Source organism: Lonchura striata, chromosome 4 (genome assembly GCF_046129695.1).
Source record: "Lonchura striata isolate bLonStr1 chromosome 4, bLonStr1.mat, whole genome shotgun sequence".
Taxonomy (NCBI): Eukaryota; Metazoa; Chordata; class Aves; order Passeriformes; family Estrildidae; genus Lonchura; species Lonchura striata.
The window spans coordinates 63910562-63927908 of record NC_134606.1 but is presented as its reverse complement, the minus strand read 5'-3'; the positions used below and the strand labels follow the sequence as shown (position 1 = coordinate 63927908).

The following is a 17347-nucleotide window of genomic DNA, read 5'->3' as shown; positions in this document are numbered from 1 at the left end:
GCTTATGTGGTATTGGAGTTTGTCATGTGATGTCATGCTCCATCATACATCTGTCTAATCAGTAAATATATAAAGAGAACTAGACCATGGCCTTCCTACTCCAGTACATTTATCTACAGAAGAATAGGTGAATCCATGTGGAATATATTCTGTTCTGTGCAGCTACACATGTTAGCATGAGGGTGTTGATTGCAGATTGCTTTATGCACACCAGTACAGAAAAGGCAGATTTGCTTTATTTACATCAGTACAGAAAAAGCAGATTGTGGTTCAGAGTGTGATGTCTCACTGCCTTCCAGTAGCATTGCCTTTCACTAGCTGCTGTCTGCAGGTGTGTAGACAGGCATCTTCCTGTGCCTGTGTTTAAGCTGTGTTTAACACACGTTTCATGCATGTCAGGAAATATTGATAGCTAACATCATCTGCAAAGAGATGACAAAAAGTTTACACAAATGGACTGAAATCATTCAGGGTTTAAGATCTCCTGTTGAAAAAGGCACATGCATAAGATGTATGGTTTTGAATCAGCGGAATATCAGTAGTTGGGGAAAGAATTAAAATCCAAGTAATTGCAAAAGATAGGGCAATATTTCTATTATCCAGTCATCTTTGGTTTGGAAGCTGCTGTAGATTTTATTTTTACTTAAAGACTGAAGGACATAGTCACATTTTAGACAAGTTGTACTAAGTATAAAGTATTAATCCGATCTTGGCTCGGAGTTAAATCTTAAATAAGAATAGGTAGACAGTTAGTTTGAAATCAGCATTTTCAGTATAACACAGATTCTAGTAGAGGAAGCAAAAAATGGCAGGTACATACAGTGCAGACTAGGTTTTTGAAACAACAAATATATTTTGCCTGCATTAAAAGAAAAAAAAAAGACCAAAAAGGAAAAGAAAGAAAATAATTTATTATCTTGGACTTCATCTTGAAGTGGTTTTGTTCTATTTTACTTTTTTTGATCTTCAAGAGAGTGCTGGTAGGGCAGTGACTGAGAGTGCATGTGGTGTGTGTTAGTACACTGATGGTAATTTTACTGCTGCTAACTGAAAATCCTCAAGGGGGAGTTAATTACAGGAAAACCTTCCTAAATATCAGCTGCATATTTTCCATGACAAGAAGGTTTTTCAGCTCACATTGAACAACTCCAGAATCTGAGTTATCATTATTTACATGAGCATATTTTGCAAGAAAGTAAAATTTGTGTTTGTACAATGCAGTTAAAGCTTTGCAGGTTTTTTTTAAGGCTTTCTTACAAGTGACAACTATTGCCAGGGCAAAAGGAGCAAGTATAAATTGCATTTTGTTTTGCATGGCAAGTTACATTTCCTTTTATTTGTTTCTGGTTGGTTGGTTTGAGGTGGAGGTTTGTGTTTGCTTTTTGTTGTTGTGATTGTTTGGGAGTTTTTTGTAAGGTCAAGGCCTAAACCAAAACCATTATTTGGTTATTTGGTGTTTGTTGTTGTTGTGATGGAGGTTTTTATTGTTTGGGTTCTGGTCCTTTTTTTTTTTTTTTTTTTTTTAATTTCTGCAGAGTGAACTTCATTTTTACTTTTTTCGCTGAACTGAAAAGTTTTTATTGTTTGCAATTTACCTGCGTATATTTACTTACACAATTTAAACTTCATGTATTGCCACAGGGGAGTCGCTGCCTTCTGTAAATGTTTGCAGATTAGCATATTTTTAGAGGGAGCCCGTGAAACTTCAAATCAAGTGTGGCAGCAATCAGAGCGAGCAGCCACCAGTGTGTTGAAGTTAGTTGGTCCTGATGTGTTTGGTGAATGTTTTTCAAACACGGCTGTGCCGTGGGTATCCTCAGTGTATTTTAAAAAAAAAACAGTATTTTCATTTTCAATTAAGAAAAAATCCAAACAAACAAACAAAAAAAATACCCCGGACACATACACTGCTGTGTTTTGGCATTACCACCGCAGAACTTAGGTGTAGAGGGAGTAATTATCTCTTTCTTTCCCTTCCCCTTTTTCTACTTTTTTTAAACTCCCCTTTTATTTTTTTTTTCCTTTTTCTGTGGGTCTTTGAGCCGGTGATTTACACGACACAGATTCGGCAGTGTCCGGGGTTGGCGGGAGCGCTGCCGGGGCCGTGCGGGGCGGGAATGTCGCTGCGCGGCCACGGCGGGGACACATTTACCGGCTCGGTGACCGTCTGCGGCGCGGAACAGGGCTCCAAGCATGCTTGGCCACCTCCCTTTAACCCCGAAAATCCCGACGTGAGCCCAGAAGTGCCCCGTGGGAGGCCGAGGTATCACGGATGGTTGTGCCCCTTGGAAGCAGGTGCAGGCTGTTCTCCGCCTCCAGCCGCCATCCCGGGGCAGACTGGCATGGAGGGGTGGGGGCTTTTCAGCCTCACGAACTCTGCTTGCCGCTGACGAGAGCGGGAGGGATGCGGGGCGGCAGCTCCAGCGCCCCTCCGCCTTGTCCCGCTCCCGGGGTTTTCCCGGCGGGAGCAGCCCCGGGGCCGGGGCCGCCTGTTGCGCTGCCCCGGGCGGGTCCCGCCGCTCCCGGCCCCGTCCTGCGCTTCCTGTTCCCAGGGCTGTGCTCGGTGCTGTCGCGGCGGCGGTCTCGTGTCCTTGGTTGGAGCGTGGGTCTGGGGGTCAGGGTGACACACCGGGCAGCCAGGACCCTCCTTCAGCTTGACTTCCCAAGGAAGGCTGCAGGGAGAGGGAGTCTGCTGTATCCGTTTCCCCTCTGCCATAAACACTTGAAATAGCGTTGAACGCTGCAGAGAGCACTGGATAATTCTGAGCAGGCTTAATAGGATTAAGACTAGATGTGTCCTAACATTAGAGGATTAAGACAGGTACTTCTCACAGGTAATTCTAGGCAGTTTTCTTCCTGAACTTAAATTTAAAAAATAAAATTACACTCCTATGTCACTGAGACCTGACAGACAGCACCATGTCTCATTTCAGCTCCTGATGAGGATATACTTGTCAAAGGAAAGCAGTCCATCAAGAGTCAAGTTTTAGGAAACCAGAACTCAGACAGTGAGATTCTCTTGGAAGGTGATGACGATATCATGTCATTCATGGAGGAAAGAGAAGTGGAGAACTTGACAGGTAATGTCACTGATCTCATTTTCTCCTCAGCTTCTTCACTGTTGAAGTTCTGATCTCCCCATCTCTCCAGTGAATCATGGTTTGGGATACACACTGATAATTAACACACTTCCCATAACTGGGTCATTAAGATAATTTTCTGTTCACCTCAGATACTGAAGGTTTATTTGAGAAGAGTTGTGCATTTTCTTTCTCTGCCTTTTTGTTTCTGCAGTAGATACCTATTCCAGAAAACATTCCTTACAGAAAATAGCTCTACCTTGAAAAGGGCTTCTTTTGTTTTCCTGACCTCATTCCACTCAAATCATGAGACTTAGTGGGACAATTAGGGAAACTGTCATGTAATTTAAGGCTTTGGAGACCTTTAATTTTTTTCCTAAGTCTGTAAAATTGTACATACTGGTTATTTACTTGCATGTAAAGGATTTGTACACTCGCTGCATTTAACTAATTTAAACCCCTTGACATTCCCCCACTGAAGTTCTTTCTCCACAGACCATGGTCTCATTAGATTTTTTTTCTGAAGAAGAAATAGTACTTCAAATAATTCAATTTAATTAATTTTACATAATCACATTTAACCTTTGCTGTTGTTGCAATCTCAGTGGAGTGGGTCCATTTCTGTACAATTCAAAATGTAAACCCAAAGTAAGTAGTGGTTCAGAGACTGCGAGTTGTATAAAGTGTCTCAATTGCTATTTGAGGAACATGGGTTTTACAGGGAAACTGCAAACTTCTTTGTGTTCTTTTTCTTTTCATCTGGTATTCCACGTACACTTAATTTAGAGAAAAATAGCATTTATTGGATAATTCTGGTTCCCTGAGAAGCGGGTAGTACACTCTTACATTGATATGGATCATGCATATGATAATTCACTGAAAATGCTGGAAGTAATTATTTACTGGCATTTTGCTTATCCCTGAACTGCATTCCATTCTTTCTTTCTTTCTTTTTTTTTTTTTAAGGCAAAAGAGCAAAGTTAAAAATGCAGCATAAGGAAAAAGAAAACCTGCATAGGAAGAGTAAAGTAAAATAAAGTAATGGAAGAATGATACAAAGGCATTTCTTCATATGAATCTTTTATTTTTCCCTTTCTACCATGAGCATCCTTCTCAACAGCTTTCTTCATGTTTCTTTCTATTATTCATTCATTGGTTTGAGTAATACATTCATACTGTAATAGAGGTGAAAGGGGAGTTTAATTATATAATCTTGACAATGGCAATAGGATTAAGAAGTAATCCTCACTAATAAGGTAGTGTGGGTTAGAAATGAAGTGGAAATTGTCAGGGGTCTTCTACAGGACCTGGATTGCCCCAGCTTCTGCATCTGTCTGCTTGCCCTGTAATTGAATGTCTGTGAGTGATTGAAAAAATGTTATTTCTCCTCTGGATTACATGCTAATGTACAGAGGGCAAAGGGAGACAGCAAAAGAACACAGAGCTTCTTATTTCGTCCATTTGTGGGGGTGAGCTTTGGGAAATCATGGCAGTTCCGCAGCTATCTCATGCCCATCTGCAGACACAATGTATTTGTACATTGGGAATAGAGGGCAAAGCTGCTCTGATCTCATCAGAGCATCTCTTCTTTTGTCCTAGTGGCACACATTGAGATTGATGCGAGATTAAGGACCATCACCCTTCTAACAATCGATGGAAATGACAATTCATCTGAATTTTTTGTCAGTTATTCTCACGTTGATTACCTGAATGTGTGTACCTCATTTATAGATGCTTTATTATAAGAACATTGTCTATCTCACTTTAGTATCTTCCTCTGTTTTACAAAAGTCAGATAATACTGCAGCCATATAACTTCATTTCCTTGCCTCTTAATCAGCTGGATGACAAACATAACCTGTTTTCATTCTGTATGTGTTAGTTTATATAATGCTGAACCTATTGTTTTCAGTAGTAGTCTGATTTGTCCCTGTGATAAGCCCTGTGGAGATGTGATTATTCCAATAAAAATTCATTCAGTTGGAAACCAACCCTCCAGCTGTTTACTCCCACAGTCCCCGAGCTACACTAACACTGTATGGAATCCTTGAATAATATTTAATGTGGAATCCAAAGCATCTTTAAAACATTTCACTTTAGGCTTTATAACATTGTGTAACCTTGACCATAGATTTCCAGCATTCATAAACACTTTGCAGTTAGACAACTTTGAGCCTTGACTCCTGTGTTCATCGTCGTGAAATGCTATCAAAACTTCTCAGCAACTAAAGAACACATCAGGCAGTAAGATTTCATGTGTCCACTCTGTGTATTTCATGTAACAGAAGGTGTGCAACTCTTGGACAGAAGATGTGTCTGAGTAAAAGCTGAAGACTGCCATGCTAAAGCCAGCTCTGTGTAATGTATGCAGCAGTTTGCAATTGCAGCTGCCTCAGTGTTCGGCAGCACAGAGACACTGCAAATCTGTTACATATGTTCTTTTTCAGGATAAAAAGGGGTTTGCTCTTTAAGGAATAGCTGTGCTCTTTGCTTTATTTTAATGTCCTTGGCCTGAAAAGTGAATAATTTGTACTCGCATTCATTGCAGTTTGAACATTGTTGGTGTTTTCCTGCTTTGGCAGGTCCAGTGTCCCTCAGCACACCAGCTCAGCTTGTGGCACCCTCCGTAGTAGTGAAAGGCACCCTTTCCATCACTGTTTCTGAGCTCTACTTTGAGGTGGATGAAGAAGATCCTAGTTTTAAGAAAATCGACCCAAAGGTAAGAGATCATTGACCCTGAGGTCTGAGAGATGATGACAAATTACCCAAGACCTTTAATTCTTCACTTGACTTCCTTTACCTCTGTTGGGCTACAGTGTTGCTGCTTTAATAACTTTGCCACTGACCATATATGTTGCTGAATTTCACATAGGTGACACCTCCTTTCCTGCTTCTTTTTCTCCCCCTCCCACAATTCAACCCTACTTGAATGTTAATTAGCTTGCTGCGAATAAAGCTCCAAAGAGACACATCTGAAATAAAGACATCTTGAATCCCAGGCCTGTATTGAATGCAGGGAAGTTCAGCAAGGCTTTTAGCCCTAATACTTCATTTTACTTTCCTGATTTTAGCAAATGTTAGTGTAAAACAGCACTGAGCTTCCCACACTCCTAAGTTTGCAGCCCTCCTGTCATATTACTCTCTAACACATTTTACTTGGCCCATTATTATTTATTGTGCCTGAGCATAAAACATAATTGCCCTTTTAAAATACGTTTCTGAGCCGATTTGATAATTTCCACAAACTTTATTTCCTCTGAGTTACTTGATTACTTGTCTTCTGGTTAAAATTAGTAACCTTCAGTAAAACTCCAATTTCAAAGGGAATATTGTGCAATTAGTGTAATACCATTGCACTTGAATGTTTTCTGAAGTGTTACAGCAATGTTTCAAAAGTAGGACACAACTGGTAAATATTCTCACTATTTAAGCATAGTTATGGTTCTTGTTTTTTTAAATACCTGCCTAATGTTAGACTGGGTAATAATTTCTTTGGGAAGGGTACTGCTGGAAGAAGTAGTGTTTTTCTGCTTGTCTGTAGAGAGAATACCTTGTGTGTTAAGCACCAGTTCAGTTCTTTGTTCTTACTGATTTTGTTCTTGTCTGTATTAAAAATGGCATAGCTGGGTCTGAAAGCTGGGATTATCAAATCCTATCTGGAAAAAATTTATGTTGAAAAGCAGTGCTCTCAAATTGTTAGAGCCAGATTTTAATATAAGCAATTAGCTAGAATTGTGATTTTATGTGATATCATAAATGAGACTTAACTTTTCTTTTGGTCCTGAAGAATTTTTGAAATATATTGGAAATTATTTTAAATATGAGATAGTGCTTAATTTTTATATATCCTTATATATCCTTCTATTATGTTTCATTAATTCCCCCCTATATTTAACTGAAAACCCCCATTTAATGATGGAAAGAATATAAATGTGAAATTAAAGTTTGTTTTATATGTTCCTGTATTGCATTTTCCATCTAAAATGCTCTGCTTTATATTGTATCAGCATGAGAAAAGTCTTACAGATCTGCATTATTCTGGATTTTTGGTTTTCATGTTCAGCACATAGGATCTTTGACTACAGTTACTAATTCTTACCATTCCTGTTACATGTTTTGTGGGAACACTGACATATAACATATAGTTAGCTTCCTTTTCTCCTGCTTCCCAGTATTTGGTAGAGGTTGTTTTCTTAACTGTGAGCAGGCATTCTGGTTTTGTTTGACCCTATCTTTTACTCTGTGTCTGTGAGATTTTCTTAAGAGTTCTTAAAACAAGAAAGGCTGTTTATATGAAATACTGGCTACACCTCTTACATTCTGCTTGCAATGTTACTTTAGCTGGAGGTCTTAAAATTAAAAAAAACCAAACCTTTTATAATGTCTCAGGGATTTGGGGGGGGGGGCTAAAAATCAGATCTGAATAATTTTATTTTAAAAACGATGTAATCTTACAAACAGCATCTTTTCAAGCAATAACTCCTCCTTGCCCCACCCTGTGCTGGAGTCAATTTACCTTGATAGCGATGAAGAGCTGCTGTAGAAAATGCCCCTTGGAGAAAAAAAAAAAAAAAGCCCCAACAAATAATCTGCTGTAAGCTCAGCAGACCTGCTTAATTAATGAGGCTTCATCTGTTTGATAAATTTAAGTTCCCTGTATATTTGTCTAAACTACCGAAAAGAAAACATTCTGACAAGTTCCTGAAGGAAAACCTGCCTTAGGTAGCGATAGCATCGACAGCGATACGATCAGGGTTTTATATGTGGGCTCCGGGCTGTTTTGGGAAGGAAAGGGTAGCCCCGCGGGCTAATTCCCGTTCTGCCAGGTGATCAGGGATCAGCGCTGTGGAAAGCGCTCAGATGGCTCCACAAAAGACTTGCGGAGCTCAGCCGGGGCTGGAGGAGCGGTGGGGCCGGGGCCGGGGTGTGCCCGCTCCGCCGGCCAGGGCGGCCCCGCGCACCCCGCTCCATCGCCCCGACTGCTGCCGCCATCGAGGATTTCGTTTTCAGACTTAAAGGGAAAAGCAGCTCAAGTTTGAATGGTTATTTCTTTCCGTCTACTGTCCAAAAGGAAACGAAAATAGTCCTTTGGGGCAAGAACTAGATTTTTTTTTTTTTAACCTCCCCCCGGCGCATGATACAAAAACTTGCTCGAAATGCTCCGAGCCGGCGTTGCAATCTTTCGGGCAGCTCGAGCGGGTAACGCTAATATTTTAAATCATAGGAATGCGTTCCCGATAAAAATCCTGCCCGTATTTCTCAGTCGTCCCGAGCAAGCTTAAAGCGAAATAGCTACGGGGAATCAGGCAGAGCTTTGCTTTGGGAGAGGGGGCTGGGATAGAGGAGATCGGCAGAGAGAGCCCGGGTGTCGGTGTAGGATCGGGTGGTTTCCTGACGGGTTTCCGTTTATCTCCCCGTCTGACTATGCTGCGGTGCGATTTTATGCTGTACTTAGAAATCTGGGCAAAAACAAATGTTTATTTAAAAAAGTATCGACCGGTTGCTCTAAATCGCATTAATTATTCAGGGTAGATCTATACTTCCTTCGTGTCAAAGTCAAATGGATAGCGCGTTCGCTCTGGGAAGCGAAAGCAAACAGTGATGGATTTCTAAAACAAAATGCAGCGCTCGAGATTTACCGGGGAAAAATAGAAGCAAGGAATATCATAAGGAAAAAAAAATAAAGGGAATAAAGCCCGACTGTAGGGTAAGAAAAGGCATGCTGTAATTCTCACTAAACTGTGGCGAGCTGCTGTGCAATGCTTCATATATTACAAGATTTAGAACAGGACCTTAGAGCAACAAATACAGCAGATGTTGTCACATGCTGAACTACAGAATATATATGATTTTTTTTCTTAGATACACTTTTTTTTTAATGGAAACTAGAAGGAGGTTTAAAAAGCATCAATCAATATGCTGAGCTAAGGCTTGGGCTTGGTGTTGTGTTTATCTTTACATCTCGTGGTTTCGTTTATTTAAAAAAAAATTCCTTCTGAGGTTCAGAAAGAATCTATTTGCCTAAATTTAAGAACCATTCACAAAAAGTCAATGTAAAGTTAAGTAATATTTTTATTACTATTTGCAACAAGTCAGTTGTGGGGCACATAATCTGACCTTGGCACAGAAATACATTTAACAGTAAAACTTTTTTAAAGGGGGATTTGTACATATAGTTAAATAATTTTTTTCACTTGGTGACAACATTCAGGCAAACAAGAGGGCATAAGAAAAGGACTATACATGGATTGGAAAATGTACCTTTCGGGTTTCGTTTTGAAGTTGCAAAAGTCCGATTCGCTTCTTTTTGTGACCTTTTAAAAATTCACATCGGAGGACAGGAGGAGAGACGCTCTTCCCTTCTTCTGTGCAAGGCGGTGGGAGTTTATGCCGGGAAAACCGTCGGCAAGTTTTTAAAGGCCGAACTGCAGGTGGTTGTGGGGGTGGCGGGGGCGCGTGTCTTTCGCCGCCTCTTTCTGTCGTCGTTCGCGTTAAATAAAAAGTTTTTTTGGGCGCTGTTGTTGTTTACGGAGGGCGAATTTTTGTGCGCGGGCGTGTTAACCCTATAGCTTGTCGAGGCTTTTGGGATTGGTGAGGATTTCTCTGGCTAGCCTCCAGGTCTGTTTGGCAGCGCTTTCCAGGGCCGAGTGAGGTTTGCCCTGAAAGAGGTCTAGGTTGGGCAGGAAGTAGTGGGGGCAGCGCCGGCACTGCAGGCAGGAGATGAGCTGCAGGAGGATGCCGTTCAGCCGGTCGCCCAGGCACGCCTCGTCCCAGTCGGTCTCCCGCGGGTGCTTCTCGCACTCGTACAGCAGCAGCGTCTTCATGTGGTAGTTGTTGAGGGGCTGCCCGGGCAGCTCCAGGTGCCGGTCGCGCAGCGTCTTCAGCACCGACAGGCACTTGTTCCGGCAGCCGCCCATCAGCAGCCGGTTCTCGGCCTCGCCGAACTGTAGCACCCACGCGTCGCTCTCGGCCGAGCTCTGCTTGCCCGTCAGCGAGTAGCACTCCTTGGAGAGCAGGTTGAAGCCCTCCGCCTTCACCTCTGCCACCCGGTTGGGGCCGGGCCAGGGGATGTGGGGCATGGGCCACTGCGCCGCGCTGCGCGGCCAGATCCCGGTGCACTTGAAGGCGGGCGTGATCTGGACCACGTACCGCTCCCGGATGCGGAGCTTCACCTCGCTCGTGTCCGCGATCATCTTCACGACGTCCCGGTAGCTGCACTTATCCACGGCCTGAGCCACCAGCGTCTGGAAGCGGGAGCGGATCTTGCGGGCGGACAGGTAGCCCGAGGCGGTGATGAACTCCACCCAGAGGGACATGCTGCGCTTGCGGCCGTCGCTCAGCTTGAGCACGGCGCAGCCCGGCAGGGAGCCGTCGTCCACGAAGTTGAAGACGCCCATCTGGTTGAGGTAGAGCACCACCTCGAACTCGGTGGGCGAGATCACCTCCAGCCCCTCGTAGCGGGCGTCGATCTCGCTTAGGGAGCTGATGAAGCGCGGCTCCTGCACCTCCACCTCCTTCAGCACGTCCGACACGACCTTGCACACCTCCCGGATGGTCTTGGCGATGGCCGCCTTGCGCGCCTGGCAGCGCTCCGTGTAGTATTTGTTGAGCTGGTAGACCAGCTTGGCCTGTGCGGCGATCATGTTGGGGCACAGGTCCGGGCTGTACACCGGGCTCTCGCAGTACGTTGAGGGATCCAATGCTTTAGCGGTGGCTGCAGCTTTGCGGAGGGCACCAGCCAAATCGCAGACCCCCACCGCCTCCGGGAAGAAGGCAGCAGCGGCGCGCCAGTGAGAGTAATTAAAGAAATCGGGGAGGGCGGCGAAGCACAAAGGAGCGAAGCCCAGCGCTGCCCGGGCGAGGAGGAGGAGGAGCGGGCCGGTGCGGGCTCGGCGGCGGTGCTGGTGATGCCGGAGCCGGTGCCGGAGAGGCGGGCAGCCCCCGCGGGCTCCCGGAGCGCAAAGTTTTGGATGGCGATGGGGGCAGGGAAGTCTGGGCTGCCTCTGCGCTCAGGCGCCCACCCCCCCGCGCAGCGACACAAAAATACCGTTTCAATAGTTCATGGAAAAAAAACCCAAAACAACAAACAAACTTCCCCAGGACTCGCAGAAGGTCCCCGCAGAAAAGCCGGTCGGCGGCGAAGTTTAAAACCGCACACGGTACGAGAGGAGGAGAAGAATGCGAGCAATGCCCTCAGCGGAAGAGTGAACTCTGTGTCTGTCTGTCTGTCTGCCTCTCTCTCTCTCTCTCTTTCAGTCCGTGGCACCGCCAGAGATGTGCATGAGTTTGGCTGCTGCTCGCTCAGACTGTCAGGGGGTGTTGTTGATTTCCCTTTTCCTGCTGGAGGCGTTGGCTGAGCCCGGCTCTGTGGCTGTCTCTATCTTTAGGCGCAGACGGGTGCACTTGGTCTGTGATCTCTCATTCCCGTCCCGTAGCTCTACATAGATTGTTGTGAGAGAGACTGTATGGAGAGGAGTTGTTGCTTTTGTTTGTTTGTTTGTTTTCTTTGCACAGACTGTGTTTTATCCTGAGCGGGAGGAGGGCGTAGCTGCGGTGCCCGGGATGGGTTCTCCTCCCCCTCCCCACCCCTGGAAGTGCGCGCCGAGGCTCCCAGTGTCCGCGCCTCTGGCTCCGCTCCTGCAGCGCCGTGTGCCCGCGTCCCTCTCGCGGCGCTGCCGCCGGGCCCCGTAGTTTATGAATGGGGCCGCGCGCGGGCGCGGGGTGGGGCCGCGCCGCCAATCGCCGCCGAACTGTCAGCGCCGCGGCCAATCGCGACGCCCGGCGCGCGCACACGCGCCCGCGCTCCCGCCCCCGGCCCCGCGTCCGCTCCGCGCCGGGGCTCGGGGCCGGGATGGGCCGCGGGGCGGCCGGGAGGGCGGCTCGGAGCGGCCCGCCGCCTGGCGCGGTGGAAACAAAAAAAATCCCTCTAACTTCGCCCTGGCGGCCCGTGAACGGCGAGGTGAGCTCGCTGCTCCCTCCGCTCGCTGCGAGGGGACCCGGCGGCAGTGCCGGCGTGTGCGGGGAAAGGGGAGAGGCGGGTCGGAGCTTCACCGCAGGCATAAATCTTTCACTTAATGCCGGGCTGCAGCAGTGAAAGTGAGACCGTCACCGGAGTAGCGTGGCACACCTTGTTTTACTGCCCCCAGTCACTTTAATTTAGATAAATCTTGTGCCATAAAGTTCTTTTCATCCTCCTAATGCGTAGGTTTGAGTTATTAGAAAGAAAACGATATTTTATGCAAGTTTGTATTAATAAGGCTGTGGAATGGTTTGGACATTAAAGCCGTAGCTCTGTGGTGTCAAGTCGGAAGGAGCCCCAAGGCAGTAGCTGCTGCGGAGGAGGCAGATCTGCTTTTCCTGCGGGAAGTTAGGATGGAAGGTAGGGCAATTTCCACACCTCCAGTGCTCGGGGTAAGGATGCGTAGCTGCTTTGCCCTCCCCTGGGCCGTGCAGTCCCGCGGTGCGGGGCAGCTCTTGCCGTCCGGGAGCCCCGCCGGGGCCGGGTCCGTGCCCGTGCGGACGCACGGTGCGCTCCTCCATGCAGAGCCTCCCGGTAAACCGCTCGCAGCGATTGGGCTCGGTTCCTTGCGCTCTCCTCCTTTCGCTGCAGCTGACTGATTTTAATAAAGAAAATACCGTCTGTTTTCTGTGTGCGCTTAAATTAGAAACATGTCTGGTGCCGACCGTGCCTCTGGAAGAAGTAACTATGGACATGCCCGGCGCCGGTGAGGCTCCGTCCTTCGCGAGGAGAGGATCGGATCCCTGCTTCCCTGCCTGCCGCCGGGGCACTCTGCGCCGGGGAACAGGGATGCTGGCCCGGCGGCCCTCGGTGCCCGGAGCTGGCGGCGGTGTCAGGTGGCCCCGTCGGGAGGGAGATGAGCCCAGGGAAGGCTCCGAGACGAGCCGCTTCCGAGGGGTGAGGGAGAGGGGGCAGGCTGCCACGAGGGCAGAGTGGCGCTGGCGCCGCTGCTCGCACAGTCTCTGGGGTGTCCCGGGGATGCGCGGGCTGGAGCGGGGCTCTCCAGCCCGGGGCGCCGGTACGTGCCTGCGAGCTGCCCCCTCCCCGCGGCCGCACCCGCCCGGGGCGCTCGGAGCCTCGCTGCTTACGCGGAGCTTCTCTGCGCGGCCCGGCTGGCCCGGCGGAGCTGCCAGGGTCCCCCGCCTCGCCTTCCGCTGCCCTCCGGCAAAGCGAAGAGTTAGCTACGGCTGGACATGCCGCCGTCAAAGCTCCCGGGACATACTCGCTGCCGGGCTAACTCCGCGCCGGCGAGGGCTCTGCAAGCCCACCTTCCGAGCAGAGGTGGGCAGGAGGGCTCTGCGGGGTCTCGCTTCCCGCAGAGAGCGTCCACGCTGTGGGTTACCGTGTCCTGGGCGTGGAGGAGGTTGCCGGAGCCTTCGGGCGGCCCTGGCAATGGCGGGGGCACACGCGTTCCTTTTTTCAGGGTAAAAGCAGGAGGAGGGGGCGATTCCCTTCCTAACATTTCCCCCCCCCCCCCCCCCCACGAAAGGTGCCTAATGATGTAGCGTTACCAATGTTCAGATTTAAAACAATTCATTACCAATTTTCCTGCCTGAGGTTGAAGCCCTAGTAAATAATAAATCAGCTAAACAAAAGCTGACTTTAATTTATTGCCCCAACGCTAATTAGAAACATCATTTGAGCAATAAACTTAAACACTTCCAGCAAATAATGCATGTGAAATCCTTCTCTCCCGTGTCCGGGCGTTTGTGGCCGCACTGCATTAAGACCAGCTTCATCTGTGGCGGAATTCGCTCTCGCCAGGATGAATAATTGAAGGGGGAATAGGATCGGAGGAGGCTATAATTGAAGAGACCTTGTCACCTCTGCTTTTATGTATGTTAGTGTAGAAGTCCATCAGCAGCTCCTTGATGGTGTATAAAACGAAGCGGCATCCCCTCCAGCAGCAGGAGATACTGTATTCCATTAAAAAAGACCGTGTGCGTGCGTGTGCCGCAGAGAGGGAAACTCTCAGGGCTAAAAGCCACTTGAAGTCTTCAGACCGATTGATCTGTATTCTCTCGTTATAATCCGTCTCATCATACTTGAGTTAATGAGGCAGGGGCGGGGGGTGATCTGATGGTCCTTGACAAATTCATTAGGGAGGCTGCGGGACATTTTATTTGACTGTTAAACATCGTGTTTGTTTGGTTTAAGCAGTGCCAACATCAGCATGCCGCTGCCTGCAGCTATAGTGTTTTGTTAGCGGGGGCTTCTGTAAAAAGATACTGGGAAGGGGACGCGGTTTGCAGTGTTTGCTTTTGCTCTTGCCTTGGCTCCTCCTGCCCCCTCCCGCTCCTTCGGCACGGAGCTCGGGCGGGTGTAAATCCAGCCGTGCAGGCAATGGATGTGCCACGGTATTTTCTTCACACTCAGGATGACAATGTAGCAGCGAAGGGCTGCTATTAAGACTACTTTTTTTTTTTTTTTTTTTTTTTTCTTTTTTCTTTTTCCCATCAAGAGAACATTATGGATTTGTGTTAACTGCTGAAACAACAAAAGAAAAAAAAGCTGGAAAGCAGCTCACAATTTTAGCAATAAGCATGCAAGTTTTTTGCTGTGTTATGATACAGCATACTTTCATTTGATTGCCTAACCAGCTTATCAACATGGCATACATTAAATATTTCAGAGTCTTTTAATCATCACTGGTGTATTTTAAAGTTTCTAAAACATGCTACTGATATAAGGTATAATTTTTAAGGTAAATCAAAGTTTAATCAAAGTAACTTGAGGCTGTTAAAGGATTTCTGCTAAGCCTGTCCTTTTTCTCTCCCTTGCTGAGAGGCAGAGGGAAAAGTGAATTCAGGAGCAGGTGCTCCCAAAAGGGCTGAGAAGTATTTTTAAGAATAGCATATGAAATATATGCGTTTGCATATGCTTTGTTCATGGCAACTTTGCCAATGAGACCCAGCTAGTGTTCCATTATTTTCTAGTAGTTGTTTTCCTCTCTGTCCTTTCATTTAATGGAAACAGTTTTGCAGAAAACAGAATAATTAATCTGCTTGTGGAACCTAGCATTGTGTTATTTTTTTCCTGGAGATCAGTCTTCAAACATTCTCAGCTTCAAGTGCTTTGTAGGACTCTGCTTCCATTTATAGAAGAACTGTATGGGAAAAGAGCTAGTGCCCTTTGCCTGTCATTTTCATACATTCCTGCACTGCTGATGAAGCTTGAACTGCTGCAGGGAATGTATGGATTTGAAAAGAAATGATTCAGTAATGCACGTTGTGTTTCTCCACAGCAGAACCAGGTTAACAGTTTTCAGCCAGCGCTGTGCTGGGTTTGAGGGATAAAATTCCTTTTGCATTCGATGGTGTACAGTGTGTACCTCTTTTTGGGAGTCATGGCTTGGCTTTAGTATTTGCTGATCTGTTCTAAGGTCTGTGTGTATGAAGTTACTTGACAGCACACACTGGAGGAGTAAGGATGATTTCATTTTTACAAATGTCATTAATGTATCTCATCAGTTTAAAGTATTGTATAAATCTTGTACCTTTTGTTTTCCTGTGTAAATGGAGTGGTATGGTAATTAAAGATTTCATATATGTTTCTATGTCTCCCCTAGCTTTCATTTCTTCAGCAGGAAAGGGGGTTGCTTCTAGCTATTCCTTTAAGTAGCTTATTTCTGCTTTTCTATTCAGTCTTAAAATGTGAATGTGTTTATAATCTGGTGTTTAACCATAAACAATCTACTACTGAGGGACCTTCTTTAAAATTTTGAACTTCGCATTAAAGGTAGCATCTTCTCTTTTCTCGTGGTGACAAATGGTGACTTCTTTTAGCTGTAGACTGGTTTGAATGCTAAATGCTGTTTTGTAATTTTGTCTTTAATAAGTTGGCAAATCAGGGAAAATCAGACATTTGCTAAAAAAGAGCAATTCTAGTATTTTTGTAAAATTTTCTTCCTGTTAAAACTTCATTCATGTGGGCCTTTTGTTTGAATACAGTTGGGGTGGATGCATGATGTTTCATCTATTAGAAGTAACTGAGTTCATGTGCGTTGGCTGGTCTTTATTTATAATAACTGATTAATTATAGTAATCACATCACTTTAAAGAAGTGAAAATATGTAATATGCCAGGATTTTCTCCAGTTTACCTCCAGTTGAATGCATTAACACTTACTTGCTTGAGAAAAAATACGAGGTGGGCTACAGAGATAATGTCTGGTTCTTAATAATGCTGTGAGGCTAAATCAGCACATTTTTAAAAATACAAAAAATACAGAGATGTTATAAGCAAAATCAAAGTTTTGGAAATTAAAAAAATATTAATTTGCAGGCTTTTGGTGTTTTTTGTCAGTAGCTGCAGATGATTGCTCTGCTTATTGCCTTAGATGTTGAAGTCTCTGTGCATATGTGTAATGATGCCAACAGACAACAGCCTGTGTGGTTTTGCTGGTTAGACAGCTATTTTGGAGATCAAAATCTTCGTGCAGCTTTGTCAAGACAAAGCATATGTGTAAGTTAACCTAAAATTGTCTGAGTTGTACTCTTTTAAAATGTCAATTTCTAGGTCCAGAGGCAAAAGCTCCTCATTTATAAGCTTATACTTTAAAAAGTGCTTTTTCAAGTACAACATATAGCAGTGTGAAATCCTCTGCTCCTCACCAGCCACTGTACAGGTTATAACCTTTCAGTGAGTTTCTATGAGGGTAATTTATAAAGGGAAAGGGTGTTGTGGGAGGAGGCAATGGAGGGGGCTCAATCTTCTCAATAACAGTGGTGACCAGCACAGAATATATTGAATCTCTCTCTTGCTCTCCTCCTTGTATTTTATGATGATTTTGTTTCGACTTTGGGTCTGATAGAAAAAGCATGCAGTTTTTATTAAAGTCGTTTGAGTGGTCTTCTAACTGTTCCTTCATTCAAAGTAAATGCACAGTTAGACTTATCTACTTTTCTGTGCATTGTACTTCATAGTTTTGAATTTTTATCCTTTGAAAGTACTATGTTGACATAACAATAGTAAACTATGACTTTTAAAACTATTGCAGGGCTTTTGTTGCTGCTTCTAATGAGAGAATCAAATAATAGCTAATCCTATTTTGTATCTTGCTGTGCATGTCTTATTTCAGAATAACTTCTCCATGTTAATATGCTGCTCTCTTTTTAATTTTCTTATGAATTAGGTAAAACCTGTGTGCAAAATAGTTCAAGGTACCATCTCCCACTGCTAGAAAGGGGAAACTGCATTGGTTCAAATAATGTATAGAAGCCATCTGCATAGTTTAATTGAAATAATAT

At 45.4% G+C, this 17347-nt stretch overlaps 2 protein-coding genes across 3 annotated transcripts in view; one reads left to right on the top strand and one right to left on the bottom strand.

Moving 5' to 3' along the window:
* Nucleotides 1-17347, top strand: part of LRBA (LPS responsive beige-like anchor protein) — a 363130-nt gene that overhangs the window by 192783 nt on the left and 153000 nt on the right. For both annotated transcript variants that reach the window (XM_021541470.3, XM_077783018.1), the window contains 2 exons: nucleotides 2934-3080; nucleotides 5663-5799. In XM_021541470.3, the coding sequence (XP_021397145.2) occupies nucleotides 2934-3080; nucleotides 5663-5799 (284 nt within the window). The remainder of the gene's footprint in view (nucleotides 1-2933; nucleotides 3081-5662; nucleotides 5800-17347) is intronic.
* Nucleotides 8422-11733, bottom strand: MAB21L2 (mab-21 like 2). Its single transcript, XM_021541478.3, has one exon. The coding sequence runs from the start codon at nucleotides 10721-10723 to the stop codon at nucleotides 9644-9646; it is 1080 nt and encodes a 359-aa protein (XP_021397153.1). The 5' UTR covers nucleotides 10724-11733; the 3' UTR covers nucleotides 8422-9643.

Coding starts and splice junctions, on each gene's coding strand:
- MAB21L2 (XM_021541478.3), bottom strand. CDS start 10,723: ATGATCGCCGCACAGGCCAAGCTGGTCTACCAGCTCAACAAATACTAC.